General features: G+C 32.3%; 1 protein-coding gene across 1 annotated transcript in view; it reads right to left on the reverse strand.

Annotated features, from left to right (window-relative positions):
• Positions 1-672: 672 nt before the first annotated feature.
• SNX2 (sorting nexin 2) overlaps positions 673-21,975 on the reverse strand; it is a 50,700-nt gene continuing 29,397 nt past the window's right edge. The window contains exons 7-15 of the mRNA XM_023617795.2: positions 18,968-19,046; positions 13,008-13,083; positions 11,942-12,055; positions 11,594-11,687; positions 10,012-10,217; positions 4,268-4,411; positions 2,989-3,069; positions 2,798-2,869; positions 673-1,176 (exon numbers count right to left, since the gene is read on the reverse strand). Of these exons, the coding sequence (XP_023473563.1) occupies positions 1,126-1,176; positions 2,798-2,869; positions 2,989-3,069; positions 4,268-4,411; positions 10,012-10,217; positions 11,594-11,687; positions 11,942-12,055; positions 13,008-13,083; positions 18,968-19,046 (917 nt within the window). The 3' untranslated portion in view covers positions 673-1,125. The remainder of the gene's footprint in view (positions 1,177-2,797; positions 2,870-2,988; positions 3,070-4,267; positions 4,412-10,011; positions 10,218-11,593; positions 11,688-11,941; positions 12,056-13,007; positions 13,084-18,967; positions 19,047-21,975) is intronic.

The following is a 21,975-nucleotide window of genomic DNA, read 5'->3' on the forward strand; positions in this document are numbered from 1 at the left end:
AAAATGAAAATAACTCTGATGCCAGTCACAACTTAACTTTCAACAGCATTAAGGATTAGATAATAGCCATCTAAACAGGATACAGAATAGTTGAGAAGGTTGCCAAAAACAAATTTCATTTTACCTCAATTTGCTTGTGCTATCCTTGGTCATTCATCAAGTCACGGGGCATTTTAGCATGGTAACACTCTGTCAATTATAGTCATAGATGACTTACTTTTAGTTAAAAACAAAAAACAAAGGCAAGGCAAGGAATAAACTAAATATCTGCAGTCTCGGATTTTGAAGACGATACATGAGCAAAATCCATAAGACTTGTAACAGAAGCACATAAATTTGTTTTTTTCCCCTAATTCTTAAATTGGGCATTTATTATAGGGATGGATAAAAACAAGCAAAGACAATTATTCTCTCCTTTACTCAATACAAGAACGTTCCCCAGAGCTGAATCAAGAGATGAATGTTCTTTGGTTTATGATGATTTCATAAGAAAACTTAAGTCTCACTTAGTCATTTAATAATGAAAGTGTTTGGCTTTTCCTGTCAATTAAAAAAACTAATGGATAATAGCATCACCTATATACATCTAGAAGAAAAAGTTTCTTCCTAGTAAAAATTCTTTTAAAAGACCCCTAAATATGTTCACATACCCAAATAATTTGTTACTAATACTTCACAAGGAATATCATTTTATTACTGTAATCACAAAATCATAATTTCTGTACAGGAATGTATAAGTGAACATTAATCAATGCATTGATAATTCACTTCATAAAGAGGGTGAACACACTACAGAACATATAAAGAAAAAATATTGTAAAATTTTCTGGCCTTGCTCTGCACTTTTTTAGTGCAAGTATTTAAGACACAATAGTGTTCAATTCAGCAAAGTATTGCAGAATGTCATGCCACAGTCCACTTAATTCAAAGAGGGTCAGGACATGCAGCTTGTAATAAAATGTCTGAGTGTATATATATATATGTATATATATATATATATATAAAAAACCACATGTAATTCATAAAATATATAGTGGTTTATTTAGATGGTTTTAAATGATTTCACTGTAGAATTCAGCATAACTGGAACAAACATCCAAGATCTTCTTAACAGGAATAATCTTGCTAGGCAATGGCTTTGGCTTCAGGTAGGAATGCCTCCCAGTATTTTATCAGCTGTGGATGATAATAAAAATAAGAGATATTCTCATTACCTTTTGGTCATTTATATGCATATATCCCATAGAGCATTAAAAAAAAAATCCAGGGGCCGGCCTGGTGACACAGTGGCTAAGTTTTCGTGCTCCACTTTGGCAGCCTGGGGTTTGCAGGTTTGGATCCCAGGCGCGGACCTACACAGTGCTCATCAAGCCATGCTGTGGTGGCATCCAATACACAACACAGAGGAAGACTGCTACAGATGTTAGCTCAGGGACAACCTTCCTCATGAAATAAGAGGAAGATTGGCAACAGCCGTTACCTCAGGGCCAGTCATTCTCACCAAAAAAAAAAACAAAAACCAAAAACAACTACACAAATAGCTAACAATGATTAACATTTACTAAAGTCTGGTTCTTAAAGGGATCATTTTAATTTCTTTATCTGAAGTTTGTCAATATAATTCACGTGCAATTATTTAAAATATTAATTACTCCTGGCTAATTTCAGTTTTTGATGTAAACAATGTAATTTAAAAAATACCTAAAAACTTAAGATTTTTTGACATATAAAATTGTATATAGAAACAGATTGTTAGCGTAAATTAAATAAGATTACCTTAAGTAATAAAACTGCAATGAGCTTTTCCAATATAAAATAAGATCTCCTAATTTAGAGGATATTCACATTTTATGTTATTGTTAGCCAAAAAGAATGAGAAAAAAGGAGGAGGAAAAAAAAATTGAGCAAGAAAGGGAAAAGAGACTAGAGAGAATTAGCTGCCAATCTTTCCTGCATAGTCTAAAGACTGAGTTATAAACTAAAGTTATGTTTAAAAACATGCTTATATAACTTATTTATTTTCATATTTTAAAGATCTGACTTTACAAACTAAATATTTAAAATAAAAACTAAATACAACTTGAAGATATAGGGTCATCAACTAATTCAAAAATATAATCTATTATGTTATATAGGCAAATTTCTAATCCACATAATTTAAAACTAACTGGAGGTAGAAATCTTTCTATTCAAGACATTAAATAATTTGATTACTCAAATTTATATTAAAATATACAGGAAAAAACTCTACTGTTATCTTGTTATAGACTTTTATTCATTTAATGTAACACTAAGACCCATGGTCATCTCTAGTTAAGGAAACAAATGCCACTTGTGTGGCATACAATCACCACCATCCCCACACAAAATAAAACGAAAATAAAAATACCAAAAAAAACCACCTTTTAAAATTAGCTTTTAGTTTACTCTAGGTTTTATCTGTTATGACGAGAAGAAGCACTATAAGAATTTACTCAAGTAGGTATGATCAATACGGAGATAAAACTAGGAAGACAGAGGAAGGGAAAGGCTGTCCAATATGTTTCTCACAGCTGAAAACTGGAAACATCTATCTCGCCTAGTGTTTAGAAGGAGAAGCAGAAAGGACCTGAGCATTTCCAATTACTGCAATTATCATCTTTCCCTTTGCTGCCATTGCTTTTCTCTACTCCATTTCTTACTCCTCCTTAAGTGTGAAAGCTTATTTCATTGACTATCATCTTTAAAATGAAAAAGTATACCAAAAATTCTCAAAGAACTTTGTAAGTTACAAAATGTTACAAAAAAATTAGCTTACCTGTTGTTGTGTTTGTACTAATGATTCTAAGTACTTGATAATAACAGTTTTAAAATCTTTCACTCGTTCTTTCTGTTAAAGTATAATACATGAAAAAAAAGGTCCATTAGTACAAAACTAAATTTGATTTTACCACAAAATTGCAGTAAAATGTGACCATGTTGTTAAGAAAAGTGTAAAATTATACTTGCCTCAAATCTTCCCACTTCTTTTCGAATAGTTTTAGAGATCTGTTCAAAATCTCTTTCTCCTTGTTGCACTTTTGCCTCCCACTAATAAAAACAAACAAAAATGCACAAATTTTTATTCTTGTCTGGGAAAAAACCTACAGAACTAGCTGTCATGACCACTTATTTAACGTAATGCCTGAAAACTCTGAGAAGAGTCAATATTGGCAAAGCCCAATTTAGCATCCTTCAAACTTGTATCTATCTAATTTTCCAGTAGAGAAATGCCTATCAGCTTAATTTTCCTTAATATTTCACTGTTAGATTAACTCAAGATTAGGCTATTTAAGGAACTACAATCTCCATAGCTTAATTAAATATAATTAAGACAGGTGAGAAGATTTTGAGTAAAAAATTCATATTCAAATAATTTATAAGTGTTAAGAGTATAATTTTCTCATTTCTTTTTTATACAAAATACATCAACAACATTCTGCTAATTTCAAGTATACATGTGCATCACAATTTATATGCCCATGGAAATATTTTAAGAAAATTCTATGACAAACATTTAAAAAACATTTTTGTGATGGTAAAATGTCCAGATTAAAAAAAACCATAGAATTATGGTCTACTGAAGATCTAGTGGTAAACAATAAATTCAATACAGAAACAACAAAATGTTGTGATTAGTGACCAATGGAACAGCTAAAATAAAATAAAGACTTAAGCAATGAAATGATATTTTCCCACTATGTGACCAAAACACTGGTACATACTCTTCAAAGAGCAGGTACATTTACTTTTAGTAATATAAAGGTTGTCCTACCTCTTCAATTTCCTTATTGAAGCATGGCAAAAGAAGCGTATAAATTATAATAAACTTATACAAATTTACTAAAGTACCATATATAATACATATATATGGGGGATAAAGTTGGCTGGACAGCTAAATCTGGAATAAATCTATCTCTAAAACTACTTTTAGACACAAAATGAGTAATTATCTGAAATCAAATTAACCATCTCAAAGAAATGTGTAATTATTAAATTAAAGGTTAATTTAAATCTTTCTCCTGTATGCTTCTTTATCCATTCCATAATCATGTGGAAGCAACAAAGGGGTCTGGAGATTTTAATGACGATCAAAATGTTAAAGTAACTCTAACACAGTTTATAAAATTATGGAAAAATAGCTACATGTTGAATGGTTCAGAAAAAAATTTATGAAAAATTATGCATATATGAATGACTTATGGAAAATTTGAATAAAAAGATAAATAAAGCATTTTGTATTAATCACCTCTCTTATTTCATTTTTAGCTTGCTGTATCTTATCTGGTTTGTTAGCAACCATCATTTTTGCCTCAGTTTCACGTTTTTTGAGCAAAGTAATTTGAGCATCTTCCCATTTCTGCCAGCACTTCATTCGATGGTCAAACACACCCTGTAAGTGAATGACATAATGCTATTAAGTGAGAGTTAACACTGAAATACTAGAAGTGCTGTAACACTGAAACAATAAAACCAAATATTTAAGTACTATTCTAATATACTGAGATATGGAAAATAAACATGCAAATATCAAAGAAAATAAATTTCTAGATTCATTTGCTGACAAACAAAAGCCACTGTGACTAGATGAAATATAAGAGCTCAAAATAATAAAAAAAAACACTACAAAATCCACTTCACTAGCCTTTAGGGTTTTAAATGTGGCTTACAATAAAAGAGTTTTATGCTTTAAAGAAAGATTTTTTTTAATAGGAAAATACTGGTGTCATATCTACATGGGAAGTTTTCCTACTAAATAATACAAAAAGGAGATTTAAGTGTTAGAAATATGCCAGAAATTGAAAAAAGAAAACAGGAAAAATAGGTAAGACAACAGGAAGAAAAGTTGAGTAAAAATGTGGTGGAAGAGATTACCAACAGCAAATAGAAGAAAGGCAAAGAAATTAAAAAGTAAAGGTATAACAAAATGAAAAAAAAAGATAATACTCCACAAGATGAAAAGGGCAAAGGACTATATATATCTAGTATGCAGAACCAAATGAAGAAAAAGACAATTAGACCATAACAGAATAAGTCAACCAAGTTACTCCATTTAAGGAGTATGGCAGAGCAAGGGCACGTGAGTGGAGGAAAGAAATGAAATATGAACATAAGACAGTAATTAGAAGTCTCATGAAAAAAAATGATGGCAAGGATGGGAGAATACAATAATAATCCCTTTCCTAGCTTGATGTTGGGGATACATTCATACTATTTTAGTATTTACTAACTGAACAAATGAAACAAGTATTAATAAAATGGGTAAACCAGAACGCACTAACCCAGAGTTATTTTCATTTATTCCAGACAAAGAGCTTTTTGGATGAAGGAAGAGTAAATAAATATATGTTCTTACAGAGACCTACCGAAGAGATGTAGATAATGTATTTAAAAAATGTAGACTTTGGAATAAATTGAATTTGGACTCACATACTATCTTTGTCACTATATGATCTTCAGTAAATTCATTTAATTTCTATAAGACACAGTTTTTCCAAGTACAAAAGGGAGAAATGAGATCTATATTTGTGAACTGGAAATAAAATGAAAAGTATGCAGCACAGTGACTTAACCTAGTGGACGCTTAATATTAAATTAGTAGGTACTATTATGGATTACTTCTAAATAACATACACATATAAATGTAGTTGATTAACTCTAGATTTCTACTAAAAGTGCAAATAATAACAGTAATATGAAAAAAAAATAACCACAATCAGACTGCATTTACATCTTATAGCATATTTTAAAAATGTGGGCAATATTATTAAAAACTCCAAACTGACCTGAAACGAAAGTAGTATTTTCCCAAAGAGTTCTTAACGATTGTGCACATTTTTAAATTAAACAGGACAACAGACATCCTGTGCAAACTGGTAAGTTAAAGCACCCTATCTACAGATATTTAAATCCACTTTGCTAGATTTGTCACCTCATATAATTTCTCATCTCACATTAGTAAATGAATCTTGCTGTCCCCTTTGTCTGCTTTTCTTACATTTAAAAGACCACATTTTCCTTAAAACATTTCCTAGTATGAATTCATTTTGTTTTGGCCCAATTAATTTGGGCCAAAACCACAAAAGTAATACATCTAACACAAAAAGAAAAAGTCAATATCTTTAAAACAAACCAACCAACAATCCCTGCCCCTTATCCCCTATACATACAAAAAACCAAAAAATAAATTTAAGATTTGAAGCCTAGTCTTTCTTTAGAGGAACAGGGCCATATTGGCAATTCATTTATAAATTCCTCTGTTCAACCACAATTTGATTACTTAAAACATGTACCAATAGAAGGCAAAAGCTAACCAAAACGCCCTTTAATTTCGATATTTGCTTAAGTTCTTAACATATACCAATTGGCTTTTTCAGTGATCTACTAATTTAAACTAATTTTGTCTCTGCCCAATTTATTATCTCATAATATTCCAGAACCATCACATTTATTATGGTACAAATGTAGGAGCTATGGTGAAGGTAAACTACTGAAGTCAGGTTATTTCAGACAAAAAAATTAATCTTAACTCTTTAAGAATTAACTTTTTCTGGGGTCGGCCCTGTGGCAGAGTGGTTAAGTGTGCATGCTCTGCTTCAGTGGCCCAGGGTTCAGATCCTGGGCGCCGACACGGCACCGCTCCTTTAGGCCATGTTGAGGTGGCATCCCACATGCCACAACTAGAAGGACCCACAACTAAAATATACAACTATGTACTGGGAGGATATGGGGAGAAAAAAGTAGGAAAGAAAAAAAAGAATTAACTTTTTCTTCATTTGTTTTCCTACACTTGTTAAAACAAAAATAGAAATTAAAAGACAAAAGAATCAGAATCATACTTTATCTTCTAAAAACGCTATCTTAAAAATCAATTAAATCATAACTTAATGTTTGCGTTTGTATGTCAAGATGCGAATCCCCTCTAGTAGAACCAGCCTCTTCTTTACGAGGAGTAGATTTACAGTGACGATCCACTTTGGGCCTCCATCCTCCTGCCAATTTATGGTACACATTTGGATGCAAGCTGGTCTAGGTTAGACAAGGATGCAGGTGTGGAGCAGTTTTCCTAGTCCACCAGGAAATTTGATGCTGAAATTTTAATTTTATTAATAACTTTTTCTAATTCAGTGAATCTGAAAGTATTCTGCTCAGCTTCCTGAAGTGCTGAAAGGATCCTGAAAACAATGAAGCTTTAAAACTCCTTGGGGAATGTATCTATTGGTTTTTCAAAAAACTATTTTATATATTTTATAAATTTGGGTTTCCCACAAGAATTCTTTACGAAGAGTTCTAGTGCTAAAAACATTGAAAACCATACCCTCTATCCCTGATCTTACTCTAGTGGTTCATAAAAGGCCAATACATGAGAACACATGCAACAAGTTTACCACTTAATACATGTTAGCTAATAATACTACCCAAAACTTGGAGTTGCCAATCTTCCTCTTTTTTACTCCCCAAAGCCCCAGTACATAGTTGTATATCCTAGTTGTAAGTCCTTCTAATTCTTCTATGTGGGATGCTGCCACAGCATGGCTTGATGAGCAGAGTGTAGGTCCATGCCCAGGATCTGAACCAGTGAACCCCAGGCCACCGAAGTGGAGTGTACGAACTTAACCACTGCACGACTGGGCCAGCCCCTCAAAATACTTAATATTTACAATTAGATTGGTTAAATAATTCAAGATACATCTATATGCTATAAGATGGAACACTATGTAACCATTAAAAAGAATGTAACATATCTACATATGCTGACATAGAGACCTCTCTAAAATGGAGTGGGTGAAAAAAGCAGGGAAAGAACAATGCATATAGTATGCTCCTTTTAGAAGGAAGGAAGGAAGAGATGGAGGGAGGGAGAAAGAGAGAAAGAGAAAGAAAGAAAGAGAAAGAAAGACAGAGAAAAGTAGCTTCATCAAAGTGCAAAGCTAATTCTGAAAAGACACACAAGAATCTAATAGCATTTGACAGAGGGAAGAGAGACCAGAGGTCTTAGGTAGAAAAGAAATTCACCCTTTTGGGCTGTTAGTATTATTGTGTAAATGTATTAGTTTTTCAAATACAAATGAATTACGTTTAAAACACAAAACAAACCAAAAATAAAGAAGACAAAAATTATCTGTCACCCTATTCCATAATTTCTCAACTCCTTTATGCAGTTGACCTGGGCTAAGTCTCAGTAGAAAACCAATTTGAAAGAGCTTAATTTACCTCAAGGTAAAGCTTGACCATAGCTCTGTAACTATCTTTTAGTCAATGAATCACTAATTCAGTATTTCCCAAAGTGTGTTCCATATGTAAAAACATATTAAGTGGAAAAAGATTCTGCTTCCTATGAATTTGGAAGTCTCTGGATTAAACGAAGTTAAACATCTCATTTTATTTTTTACTCCTAGACAGTTCTGAGCTTTTTATACGCACTCTGAATCTACAAGACAGAGATACTGTATACATTATCTCCCGAACTCAGTTGACTGTGGTATATCTTTTGGCATCAGTGTTCTGTAGAAAATATTCTGGGAAACATGAATATAACTGTAATTTCACAGTATGTAAAAATACAGCAAGAAGATTTAGGCAGTATAAGGAAAGCTGTTTTTGAGGGCTCAAAATCCATTACATGGGCAGGCCGTCCCTGCCAGGGAGTCTTTCCCTAGGTTAGCTCTTCTCAGCAGGTACTCCTTCTCAAAGACACTGTCTAGCTTCCCTTTTTGGAGCCACCGGCTTTTTGGAGGTATCATACTTTTTTTTACAATAGCTCTTATGCTAATGGGAGCTCTGGAATGAGGTTAAGAGTAGGTGGAAGAGAAACAGGAACCGTTACCTGTAAACTGGATTTCTGTACATCACAAGTTGCCTACATATAATGAAGTGTACTTTGATAACTGCTATCTATATTAACATCTTTAAATAACTGAAAAGAAAAAGTGATCACTAGGAATATAAAGAGTAACACCTAGGACTAAAGACAAGCAAAACTGGTAATTTTACCAAACCTAAGAAAGCACCTTTCTGAAGTGCTAAGAACTCTCTAGTAATAACTGTCACCATTAGCTTGAGAACAGAATCATCAATAAATATGCAATCTATTAATGTTCTGATTGTAGAAGAATACTAATTTGATCACAGACTTTAGCTGAAAAAATTTTGCATAAGAAAGCAAGGAACAAGGTCTCATTAACTTTCTAGATGTTTGGATTCAAAGTAAAAAGTAAATTCCCAGTTCTCCTCCACCCCATGATAACTAATGTTCATAACAATAATTTAATGACACCGTAAGATCTTAAAAGTATCTTCTGCAACATGATAAATAAAATAACATTCAGTTCAGTTTAACTGTCTGAAAATTGGAGATATCTGTAGAATACTAATTCTCATTGTTAACTGGATTACTTTCCCAATTATTCAGAAATTGAAGATCTTAAACATTACCTTAAACACTACCTTAAACATTACCACTAGATAACAATTTATTATTTAATCTAGTCCCATCTCATCTGTAAATACAAGTGACTACACATTTCAGTATATACACAGAAGGTCTGCCTACAGTCCAAATTCATGTTACCGTCACCATTAAACATATTAATGCAAGAATCAGTTCTGGTTTTGTCCTGTTTGTTATTATAGCTTTAGTAATGGACAATAGAGTCCAGTGGGTAGTTCCAGTTCATGCTAGAATGATCAAACAAATGCTATCAGTCAGCTGCAAACTTGTATGTGTAAATATATAAGTAAATGTGCATTGGTTTCATCTTACTTGGCCTTCCTTAGACCTCTTAAAGACATCAATTCTGTCTATTGTGCTCTCCGAGTCATAGGGGAAGAAAATATTAAGCTACGAATAATCATCTTGAAGCCATTTCATGTGTACTAGTAGAGTACAAAATTTATACATTTAAATACATGCATAATAGGAAACCAAATTCTTCTTATAAGCAAACCACTGAAGTAAGAAGAATTCAAGGAAGATTACAAAATAAGGCTTACTTTCACTGCAGCAATAAGACGAATGTAGTCACTAAGTAGTTCTGAAAACATATAAAAGTCAGCAAAAGCTTGTTCTTGATGTAACTGGTCTATCTTCTCCTCAACTTCTGCAAGCTGAGACAAAGCTCTAGATAAAGCAGTATGGTCCTCAGAATTGCCTAACATGGCAGCACTTTTAGCAAAGGCAGCTGTGTTGGCTGAAAGTTCTGAAATAAAAAAGGACTCACTTTTAGTATTCAATAGAAAAGTTCTTAAATATTGCATTGATTTTTTAGTTGCTCTCTAAATTTTATCTACTCACAAATTGCTCAAATATTTTTAAATAATTAACATGAAACAGTCATTAAAATGCCTTGGGCATAAATGCCAACTGCTCAGAGTTCTACTGAAAATACTAAGAACCACTGCCTATATTCACAGGGATTAACCAAGTTTAATAATTTAATATAATAATCTGCCTCCCCTTTCTCCCCTAAAGTGCTCACTCTTTCTCTGGTTATTCCTATAAAAGACAAGAAACATACTTTTAATACAGAAAGCAATGGGAACACTTAAAATTGACTTATACTACATTCTTGGGCCTGTAAATTTGTCACTGAAAATAATGTCTATAATTTTTAACGAGAATATCATTTAGCTAACAGGAGGAAAGCAAGGTAAAACTGTACATAGAATTGACATAAATCTTACTCTTTTTTTCTTTATCTGCAACAACACTTAGTGAAATAGTAAGAATTTCTAAAAAGAGTTTTGAACATGATCATTTCAGATACTTCAAACAAAGAAAAATAAATGTTCATAGGCTGGATAATGTCAATGACTAACAACTACATTGCCTAGAAATTGCTCTGTTGCTCTGCATTACGTAAAGTTCTCTAAACCACAGAGTCCATTCCCTAAGAGATACACAAAATGTAAAAGCTATCATAAACTATTTTCAATAATAAATGTATTAGTAGGTTTCTGCAATTATTTTATTGAAATGTATCGCTAGTAATAGCACATACTAAATTACTTATTATTTTAGAAAGCTGGTATTAAAAGCCTGCTATCCTTTAAAAATGAAACAAAACCAAAACAATTTCACCATGGAATTAAAAAATTACAACTCAAATTTTCTATGAAACTTTAACAAAAAAAAACCTCCCAGATTTTTAAATATGGTGGCTCAAAAATGAAGAAAATACTTCAGAGTTTTTTAGGAAATACAAGCAAAAAACAAATATTTTAAAGAAAAATTTCAAATATCAACTTTTGAATCTCATATTTTTTATTATAGTCAAAGTTACTAATAAGATATCTTCATTCATTAAGTTGTAAATAGGTATAACAAAGAGTTAATTAAGTGAACAGTTTTAATCTAAAATTCAAAATATATTCTTATAAGCTCAGGATTTTTCTACTTCTAAACTAGAAATTACATTAAAATAGAACAAAAAAATATTAAATAATGAAGTTGAAATAGAAAACATTCTCCTAAACTATTGGTTTTTCTCTAATAACTTCAGAATATTCGTTTTACAATTTAAAGGAAATACATGAGTTAACTTATGGTGTTACATAAATAACAAGGCAAACAAACCTTTTCTATGACAGACCAAGGCTTCAACACTGGCATGAAGTTTCCTAAGTTGCTGATCCAGATTTTCAAATTGCTGCTGCTTTTCTTCAAACCACTGAGAAAAAAAATGAAAAATGGAGCTAATTTAGCCAGAACAAACCACTGTAAATTAGGTCACCAATAGCAAGCTACATTCTTTGTTTTAAAGCAACAAATTAACCATGTATAACCATAGTGGTCAACTGATGTGGCTGAGAACTAAACTCAATAAGCAAATTAATATCCTATTTTCTACTTGTACAGCTTTAAAATGCAATTGTTGGGCTCATTAATTCATCTCATTATTCAAGTCGAAAAATCAGCTCTTACTGCATCCGATTCATTCATCTTGATTGTCATTTTGTTGACAGCGTCGGCAGCCTTGTTCACCATCCTCAATATTCCTGCTCCACTCAGAGCCTGGGTATTAACTGCTCTAGGCAGCTGGAATTGAATGACAAATAAGGGCAAACAAACCGGTTAAAAGCCTGGAGGTTTAACTGGGCACAAAAGGGACTGCCCTCCCTCTGCCCCTAAAAAAAAGAAAAGAAAAAAAGGAGGCTGTGTTTTCTTCACTCTCGTACATTTCAATAGTGAGATCTAATTTCTCAAATACACTACTTGTACATTCTCCAAGGAAAACTTAAAAAATAGACTTTCCATCTGCTTTTCTTCTGCACGTTTACATTTAGATGGAACAACACTGTGTGTGTCAAAATATGTTAAGAAATTGCCAAGCACCTTAACAGTGGCCACCTGCTTGCTAGCAGAAATAAACTGTTTATAAGAAAAGAAGAAAGTCTTGAGGAAAAGCTTGTCCTCAGAACTGTGTGATTTTGAACTTTTAAAAAACTCTGGGATTCAAGTAAATTAAAAAAAATCTCAAACAATAACAGTTAATTAGAACTCTAAACTGTTAAGAGCCCAAAACGTGCCAAACACCTCAAATATAAAGAGCAGCATGGTTATAATTTAAGCTCTTTCACGTCACAAATTTACATTTTAAAACCTTAATAAGATTATTAGAATGCAGACAAACATACATTCAACCATCTCTAAAATGAAGTCTAAATAAACTTATTTCAACACAATGCCTAAGCAACAACTTAGGGCATTTCAGAACCAGTTTATTTATAAGCCAGCTTCTGAAACCTGGTTTTAGAATTTCAAGAAAGGGATTGATCATCCTATAATTATCAATGCAAAGAAGATATGTTGCTAGTAATTTAGTTAAGTAATTAAAGCTAATTAAAGCCCTAAGCAAAAAAAAAAAAGTCATTGCTTTATTTCATCTATTAATCCAATTATTTACTGAATATCTGTTTTTGATAAATTATTACACAAACATAAATAATAAGAACATTTATATACAAAAATTTAAAGTAGAAATTAATACCTCTGAACTTTCCAAGAACTGCCTTAAATCAGGATCCTGTAGTAAAGTTGGATGCTTTACTGTTCTTTGAAGATATCTAGAGTTAAGAATAAAATTGTTCCTTCATTTATTAGCAGTATCTTATTTTAAATCTTATTCCAACAAAAGAATAAAAATAAAAAATAACTAGGTAAAAAGATGTCCTCAGTCTGCCTCCTATCTTATCAGTCTGCTTCACTATAACTATTTAGAATCTTAAAGCAAGTTAATGATTTAAAGCTTTTGTTTATCTTTTGAAAATTCATAATTATGTAAAAAGAGACATGGCAGGGGATGGGAGTGGAAGTGGTTAAATAACTTCTCAAACTTCTCACTGCTAAGTATTAGAGTTACAAAACGATATACAAGTTTGTTGAATAATTTTATCTTTGGGTGGAGTCAACATGTTCCCAGTTATTACTTCAGAGTCCTAACAAACATATTTCTATATATATTCCAATCAACTGTTTTTTTAAAATTTCAATTACTACCAAAATGGAGAATAGCCTACCAATTTTCTTCCTTGTCAGCAGAATTATGAAATCAGCTTTTGATCTACTTGACAAGGACTAATTTGTCTTCAATATTTCTATTTTAAGTTTTTGCTATTTTTGATAAATGTCTTCCTTATATGATACCACATAAAATAAAAAGTAAATAGAAACACTACTATTAAATCACTATTAGCCCAACTTTAGTCATTTTCCTTTACTGGAAAAGACCATATTTCCCTGTCATCCATAACAAATTACCAATCATTCTTTCATAAAAAGAAAAAAGTTCCACTGTTTGATAATACTTGATTACTTACCTAATCTCATTTTTTAAAAAATTGCTCTTTCCCTAGATTAATGATTACATGCCGTAACATTTCAATTATAATATTTTACCTTACAGTTAATATACCTTTACTCTCTTTCTGCAGAACATTCCTCTACCTCTTTAGAAGATTATAAAAGATGCCTAAAAAAAGTTTCTGGAAAAAAGTGATCACTTTCTCTAAAGTCAAATTCTATACAATTTTTAAAACAACTATTTCATTGCTGCTTAAACGTTAACTCTTTGTATATTTAAATAAAACACATACCACATTAAACTTCATTTTGAGTCAAGAGCCCACATAAATCATTGTAATAGAAATAGAGCATTTAATAAATATGGGCAATACAATCTATGCTGTGGTTTAAAAAAATATTTGCCGCCTACATTATCAAGCTAAAACAGATGCAGCAGGAACACTAATCTTCCAGGTTTTAAGAAATGTTGGTATTTTCCCACTGGAATTTTACTTACAATTTTAACACTGAAGTTCTCCAGTACTATTAGGTAACTTATTTAGTTGTTAGGAGAGTGTACTGCTTAAAGCAGTTTGGGTAAGTTGTTCATATGAGTGCACATAACAGGTGGTAAACAACAAGCACTCAGACATTTGTAAAAGGAACAAGTAGAAAGGAAAATAAAACATTTAGTACTCAAGCTTTAAGAAATATTCCAATATTTCAAACCTAAGTGGAAATACCCAATACCACTTATATTCTAAAATAGCTTTCCAAAGTGAGTTCTGCAGAATACTAGTCTCACGTAATATTCCATGAAGACTGGCTCTACAATCAAGAAAGTTTGAAACATATTATATACATATTCCTCTCTTTAAGATTCATAATGAACAGCAGCATATTACATGCTGTCAGAAGTCCTTCAGGAAATACACCTGGTTTAATTTTATTAAATTGTATGTTAACAAAACTCAATTGACTACAGATTTCCTTTTTTTACCCTACCACATACTAGCATTCTGAGGAATCAATTTTGGAAAATCAGATTCTAGAAAAAGAAAGTAAAACTTTTCTTCTTCTTAGGGGTTATATGGAAGTAAAGAGCAATTAACCATTAAAAAAAAAGTTTTAAGTTTACATAATGTTAAAATTAAGAACAGAAGCATAAAATGGATTTTAAAGTAATGAATATTCGTAAATACAACCAGTTCAGAATTAAGGTCAGAGAGAGTTGTAGATATATAAAGGAAGAATACAGAACAAAAATACAAAAAGAATGTAGGAAGAAGACATGAAAATAAGTATTGGGGAGAAACAGAAACGGTGAAAGAAGACAGAAATGAAAGACACAATGGAGTTGATGAAAAGTTAAGTATCAGACTCAACAAGAGGTGGCCAGCAGTTTTTCTTGATTTGCTCTATGGAAAGGTTACTGATAAATTCAGAAGAATCACTTAAGGTTTTCACACTCCTATTTACTTACCAAAAACAAAACGAAATAAAGCAGGTTACACAAAATGCTTGAGAGGAACAAAGTTAATATTTCTCTTGCTTGAAACGCAAACACATGAGCTAAGAATGAGAGAATAAAGGTAGAGCGAGCCTGGGTCTTTGATGACATTCATTTGTTCATTCAACAAATATTTATTGAGCATTTACTACATGTCAGTTACTGTTGTTGAGTACTCAGAACATATCAGTGAACAAAAGAGAACGAGATCCCTTCCCTAATGGACTTGTATTTTAGTAAGAGAAGACAGAAAATAAACTATAAAAGATAATAAACATATAAATTATGTAGTATGTGGCAAGGTGGCAAATGCTGTGGGAAAAAGGACAGAACAGTAGAGTAAATGGGATGAAGTGTTTAAGGTGTGGCTGGTGGCCATTTAAGTAGAATAGGTCAGAATGAAGCCAAGGATCAGAAGAGACTTCTCTGGAAAGGTGGTATTTGAATATTTGAACTTGAAAGAGGTAAGGGAATTAGCCATGCAGGTACCTGGGAACAAAAGCTTTCTAGGCAGCGGGAGCAGCCAGTGAGAAAACCCTAACGTGGGAAAATGCCTGGGATCTTTGAGGAGCAGCAAAAGGTAATCAAGGAGCATATGAAATCAAACAGGTAACAGAGAGAGCAGTGCACATCATGTAAGGGTTTGTAGCCCATTATAACGACTCTGGCTGTTATTGAATGAAACTGGGTGGGGTTGGGAATTTATGTTTTAAAAGGATGTTTTATGATTTATTTATATTTATACTAAAAAGAGCAGAGGTGCAAGGATGGAAACAGGGAGACCAATCAGGGGCCTCCTGCAGTTAATTCAGGCATTTGGACTAGTAGTAGACTGGTGAGAAATGGCTGTGTTCCACATATCAGAAGGAAGCAACAGGATTTCCTGAAAAACTGGATACTCCTAAACTGCCTACCCCCAAACTTCTGATATGAAAGAGTGGATTAATTAATCTACACTAACCATTTAGGCCTTGCCAGTTAGGTTTTTAGGTGCTTGGAATGAACACCATCCTAAGTGATAGACTTACATTTTAGAGATGAGAAAGAATGCATTTAAGTTAAATAACTTGCCCAAGGTCACCCCGATAGTTTGTAGTGTGTAGAGGAGCACAGGCTTCAACAGAAAGGATTCTAAATCCCTATAGACTGTATTGTGCTACTCTATATTTCTCAGTTTATATTTGCAGAAGTGTATTCTTAACCTATAAAATAAACTCAGTGTGCTCTTAAGATGTGAAGCACTCTCAAGAAAATCAAGTGAGCAATCTTAGGGATATTCTTAATAGCAGTAGTTTCTGCTTTTTTACTGAGTGTGGCACAGAGGAGTACTTGGGTTCTTAACCACTCACCTTCTCTTCCTATATTTTAATATCAGCTGTTTATACTTTCCTTCAAAATAGTCATCTAACTTCTCTAAGTCGAACAAACAAATAACTATGTAAATGAGTATCATAGTACATACAAAGAGAAATACTTCCCTGACCCACCAAATCCAACTAGGTTGGGTATTCCAAAGATATGCCTATTCTAATGTTTTTTATTTTTTTATTTTAGTTTTTTTTTGTGTGTGAGGAAGACTGTTGCTGAGCTAACGTCTGTGGCACTATTCCTCTGTTTTATGTGGGATGCCACCACAGCATGGTTTGATGAGCTAAGTTTGCACCCCAGATTCGAACCTGCGAACCCCCGGCTGCTGAAGCAGAGCATATTATCTTAACCACTATGCTGGCCCCTAATCTTTAAATTTTAAGAAATGCCACAGAAAAATAACTTTAGAAAAATCATTCTACTTTCTTTGCTTCTATACCTTTACACCTAAATTTTCTCTAGTCATCTTTTCTAACGCAAAATGAACTTGTCCCTCATACTACACTGTTTCTTTTTTTCCCACTACTGCAAATTTCACTAAGGTAGCATTTAACAAGTAACACTTATCAGTAAAGAAACTGTCTTCACATATACACTAGGACAAGTTTCAATATTTCCTTAAAACTCTCCTCAGTGTTTCATACTACACGAAAGTATGGTAAATACTATGCACTGCATTCGAGTTACAAGAAAGGTGAATGTAGAATCAAATTATATGTCCTTGGTACAATAAATCTTCATTAAGTTCCTTATCAAGCATGCCATCTGAAATATTTCAAATTTACTCATAGAAAAATAGGACTTGAAAGGTTTCTCAAAGGGTCATGGTTACACTTTCAGGAAAGGACTAAACAAAATCAAGGGAGAGCATTATCTACCTTTATTCTTAAAAATATTCAGTTTATGACCTCTTTCACAACAGAATCAATTCTAATGCATAACCTAAACTTCATGCAATTTAAATACTTTTCCTGAGTAATTGCTGATTCTCACAGACATAATCTCATAAGTCTTCTCTAATTTAAGATTTTTAAACTGCATATTCTTCAGCTTGTCTTAATGCAAATTGTTCAAACCTGACTTTACTGTGGCATTTTTTTAAAAAACTATTTTATTGAGGTCATATTGGCTTGCAACATTGTGTAACTTTCAGGTGTACATTATTATATCTGTGGCATTTTCTTAAAATTTGAACAATTTTTTACTAAAACCCAGAAATAAGTTGCCTTAAAAATAGTTTTAAAAAATAATTTGTACCCTGGAGAGATATATACATACTACTCCCCAAAATCTGTCCTATCCATCCCAACCACTAATTTTAGGCCAAAAGAGAAAATAAAATAAGCAAGTTCAATTGAACAAAATTCAATTAAAATAACAAAAAACCTATGAAATTAGGAAGTGTTTTAAGTCTAGGTAATTACCAATTTATGTTCTAAAAAGTTGACTTTAAGATAGTTTCAAATTTGTTTCCTCACATTTTCAGCACAACAAGGAAGAAATAAATGTCAGGATTCTGGGAGTGGGAGTCCTCCTATCCGTTCCCCTTTTAGTCTGCCACAATGAAGACAAGTCTCCAAAGCTATAGGAAATGTGTCCAGTCAAGTACTCTGAAGGAATGTGGAGCAGCTCTATCAACCTTTAAGTATACAGTCTAGTCAAGCAATGACTAATACATTTGTACACTCAAGTCAAAATCAATTACACAAAATTAAAGGAGGGAGCACAAACCTCATTTTTCATTGTATTTTATAATGTTATCAAGTAATAATTCAAAGGAAACATTAATTTAGATGAATTATAGTCAAACTATCCAACAGAGTATATGAATGTGGGTATAACTTCCTAAGAGACTAAATAATACTTAACGAGGTATTATTTTTATCCAAAGATTTTATCAACTGTTTACCCCCATTAAGTTTCATGTTTTCTTTTAACAAGCTTGGCAGTTTCTCACTTCCCTTAGAGCCGACTAAAACTATGATATAATAATTCTATCCCAAGCTAACTCATGCCTTTATAGTCCTGCTTGTAACATGTGATACAAAAATGGGTGTTATTTCGTTAGATTATTAATGAGGATTAATAAAAACAGAGCAAGTATACAGTACTGTGCTGTTGAAAGAAGCAGTTTTCCTAATAAAAGTTTAAAGCACTCTTAGTAAGAGTCATCAAGTGGTAATGTGAAAAGAATTAATCATTAAAATATAGTTATGACATATAATGGAATCAGACATATTACTGAAGTAAAAACAAGAGAGTAATAAAGCATGGCTGTCTAGAATTACCTTTCAAGAGCTGCTCTCCGTTTTTCTACAAATTCAGTGGATGATGAATCTTCTTTACCCACTTTGACCTTGGTCATGCCTTTGAAAAATTGAATGAGACTCACAATGATCTTATATTATTGTGAAACAGTCTTTTATAAACATTTCTGCATAATTTAGAATATACTTTAAATTTGAACTTGACCAAAAAAGCTCCTAAATTTATAACTAGTATCACACTTTTGAGAAATTAAAACTCATGACATATTAACATCTCTACTTTGTATGTATTTATGAGAGAAAAGATATAGCAGAGATTAAACTGTGTCTGTAGTTTTTCTTTTAATAAAATTTTTATTTATTTATTTATTTTTGCAGGGGAAGATTTGCCCTAAGCTAACATCTGTTGCTAACCTTTCTCCTTTTTTCTTCCTTTCCCCAGCCAAAGGCCCCGTACACAGTTATGCATAGTTGTAAGTTCTTCTGGGTCTTTTATGTGAGCCACTGCCACAGCATGGATACTGACAGACAAGTGGTGTGGTTCCATGTCCAGGAACTGAACCCAGGCTGCCGAAGAGGAGTGAGCTGAACTTTTAACTGCTAGGCCTTGAGGGCTGGCTCAGTAGTTTTCTGACCTATAACTCTTTGGATTCCTTATCTGTCATATATTACACTCCTGGTAAACTAAAATGTGTTTGCATTTCAATATGCATAATGGAATTCAAATTAATAAATTTAAGCTCAATTATAATTTCATTTCTTATGAGCAATAACTAAGGTTACTTTGGGGACTAGAAATATAAAAATAAACGTAATCCATGAATTTGCTAAATGTTTTCCCTGTTGCAGATTCTAAGAACACGTTCTTGTTTATTTATCAGATGTGGCTTTATAATAGTTGAAATAACAAGCTCTTTCATAGAGACATTTAAAACTCAAATTTAAAAAGTAAAGTGTTAACCATTTCTGTATTGGCAATTTCAACTTTAACACTAATATACTGACTGTAGATTTTTCTTTTTTTCCCTGTTCTTGCTCCTTTCAAAAATCGACTCTGTAAAAATGAAGTACTGACACATTCATGGATGAACATTGAAAATACCATGCTAAGTGAAAGAAGCTTGTAACAAAGGACCATATATTATATGATTCCCTTTATATGAAATGTCAAGAATAGGCAAATGTATGAGAAAGAAGGTAAATGAGTGATTGTCTAGGGCTGGGGGAAATCAGAGGATGATGGTTAAGGGTTAATAAAAATATTCTAAAATTGATTGTGGTGATGTATACACAACTCTGAATATACTAAAAGCCACTGAATTATATACTTTAAATGGATGAGTTGCATGGCATGTGAATTACATGTCAATAAAGCCATTAAATGGATTATATAAAACCATGTAATTCTTATTCAGGTTTGCACATCTGGTGAATAAACATTTATCACCTATGAATGTTTTGTTCAACATAATTCCTCTGAAATACAATAATTTGAAAAGGAAAACTCAAATACCTAAAATTACCTACCCTGAATGGACTACTAGATGTGGGATGTTAATTATTTCACATATTCTGTTTCCCGAAAAAACCTTGTCACTATATAGTTCCTTGCTTTTTTCCCCCCCTCAAAGATGTCCTGCTCATGCTGCTTCCTAGAGGTAATCATTATGGGCCACTGTGGCAAATAACAAAAGCTTACTCTAACCAGTTACTTCTTAAAACTACTCAACACTTTTGCTGCTCTTTCCTAAAAGCTTAGTGAAATAGTATTTTTAAGAACTAAGATTGGAGAGTGGTAATGAGTGTGTGCTCATGAAAAGAGTCCTCTTCCTTCAGAGGCAGTTATACTTTCCAGCAAAAAGAAGCCATTACTCTTATTCCACCACCCCACTATAAGTGTTCCTTGAAAACCAGTGGCTACGTAATAAAAGGGCCTCTAATATTTTAAATTTTTCTCAGGCAATGTATTCATTTTTATTTTAAAAAATTGATGGACAATGTGAAATTTTAAAATAACCGCTTCTCTACTTGGTTGGCTGCCAGGAAACTCACAGATCAGTCTGTTACCCATCTTAAACAACTGTTCAGACTTCATATACACATTGTAAGGAAACTGTTTAACTTGGCTTCGTCTTACTATTGTACAGTATTTATTTTTCCTGCTAATTTCTTTACTTATATATTTTTTAGAAAAACTACATTATATGTAGTTGCCTCAAAGCCTTTCTAGAATAGAGTGGTATGTAAATAAATAATTTTAAAATAATTTAATTTGCCTTAAATGTGTATTAGACAATTTTACAATAATATAGCATTAGATTATTTTTAAAAACTGGAAAGTTTTCTAGTTTAGGTAAAAAATAATATCATACCAAAATTAGAAGCAGAATAGAATAGTGGTTAAGAGTACAAGCTCTGGAGTAAGCTGGCCTGCATTCAAAGCTCAGTTCTGTCTCTTAGTAGCTGTATGACATGGACCTGTTACATAACCTCGATGACCCTTAGCTTCCTTACCTATTAAATAATGACAATGATAAGTTAACCTCATAAAGTTGTTGTGAGAATTAAATGAGAGAATGTATATACATTATTTAGCACAGTGCCTTAGCACAACAGGCACTCAACGAATGTTAATTATTCCTATAATTTAATTAATAGTCTTACAACTTAATGGGTTATCCTGGCCATGTATATAGATAATATGAACATAACTATGTCACTGTTCCCCAGTACTCTTTGGTGGGTGTCAGAATCAGTATCAGAAAAGGATGATCTTAGGATTTAGTTTCTTACTTCTATTTTGAATTTACATGTGCTATTTATTATATGGCAATAATTTGTGGAACACTGAAGATTACTAAGGCAAAATATTAGCTTGAAACACAAAGAACTAGGGCATGAAAATTTAGTTATTAAATCTTTTTTTTCCAGTCAATGTTTAATGACTAAACTAACATATCTAGCCACCAAAATGAGAAAAAATAACTTCTTGTTTTTCCTTTTTTGGTATATAAAAACAGTTCACAATT

Source organism: Equus caballus, chromosome 14 (genome assembly GCF_041296265.1).
Source record: "Equus caballus isolate H_3958 breed thoroughbred chromosome 14, TB-T2T, whole genome shotgun sequence".
Lineage (NCBI taxonomy): Eukaryota > Metazoa > Chordata > Mammalia > Perissodactyla > Equidae > Equus > Equus caballus.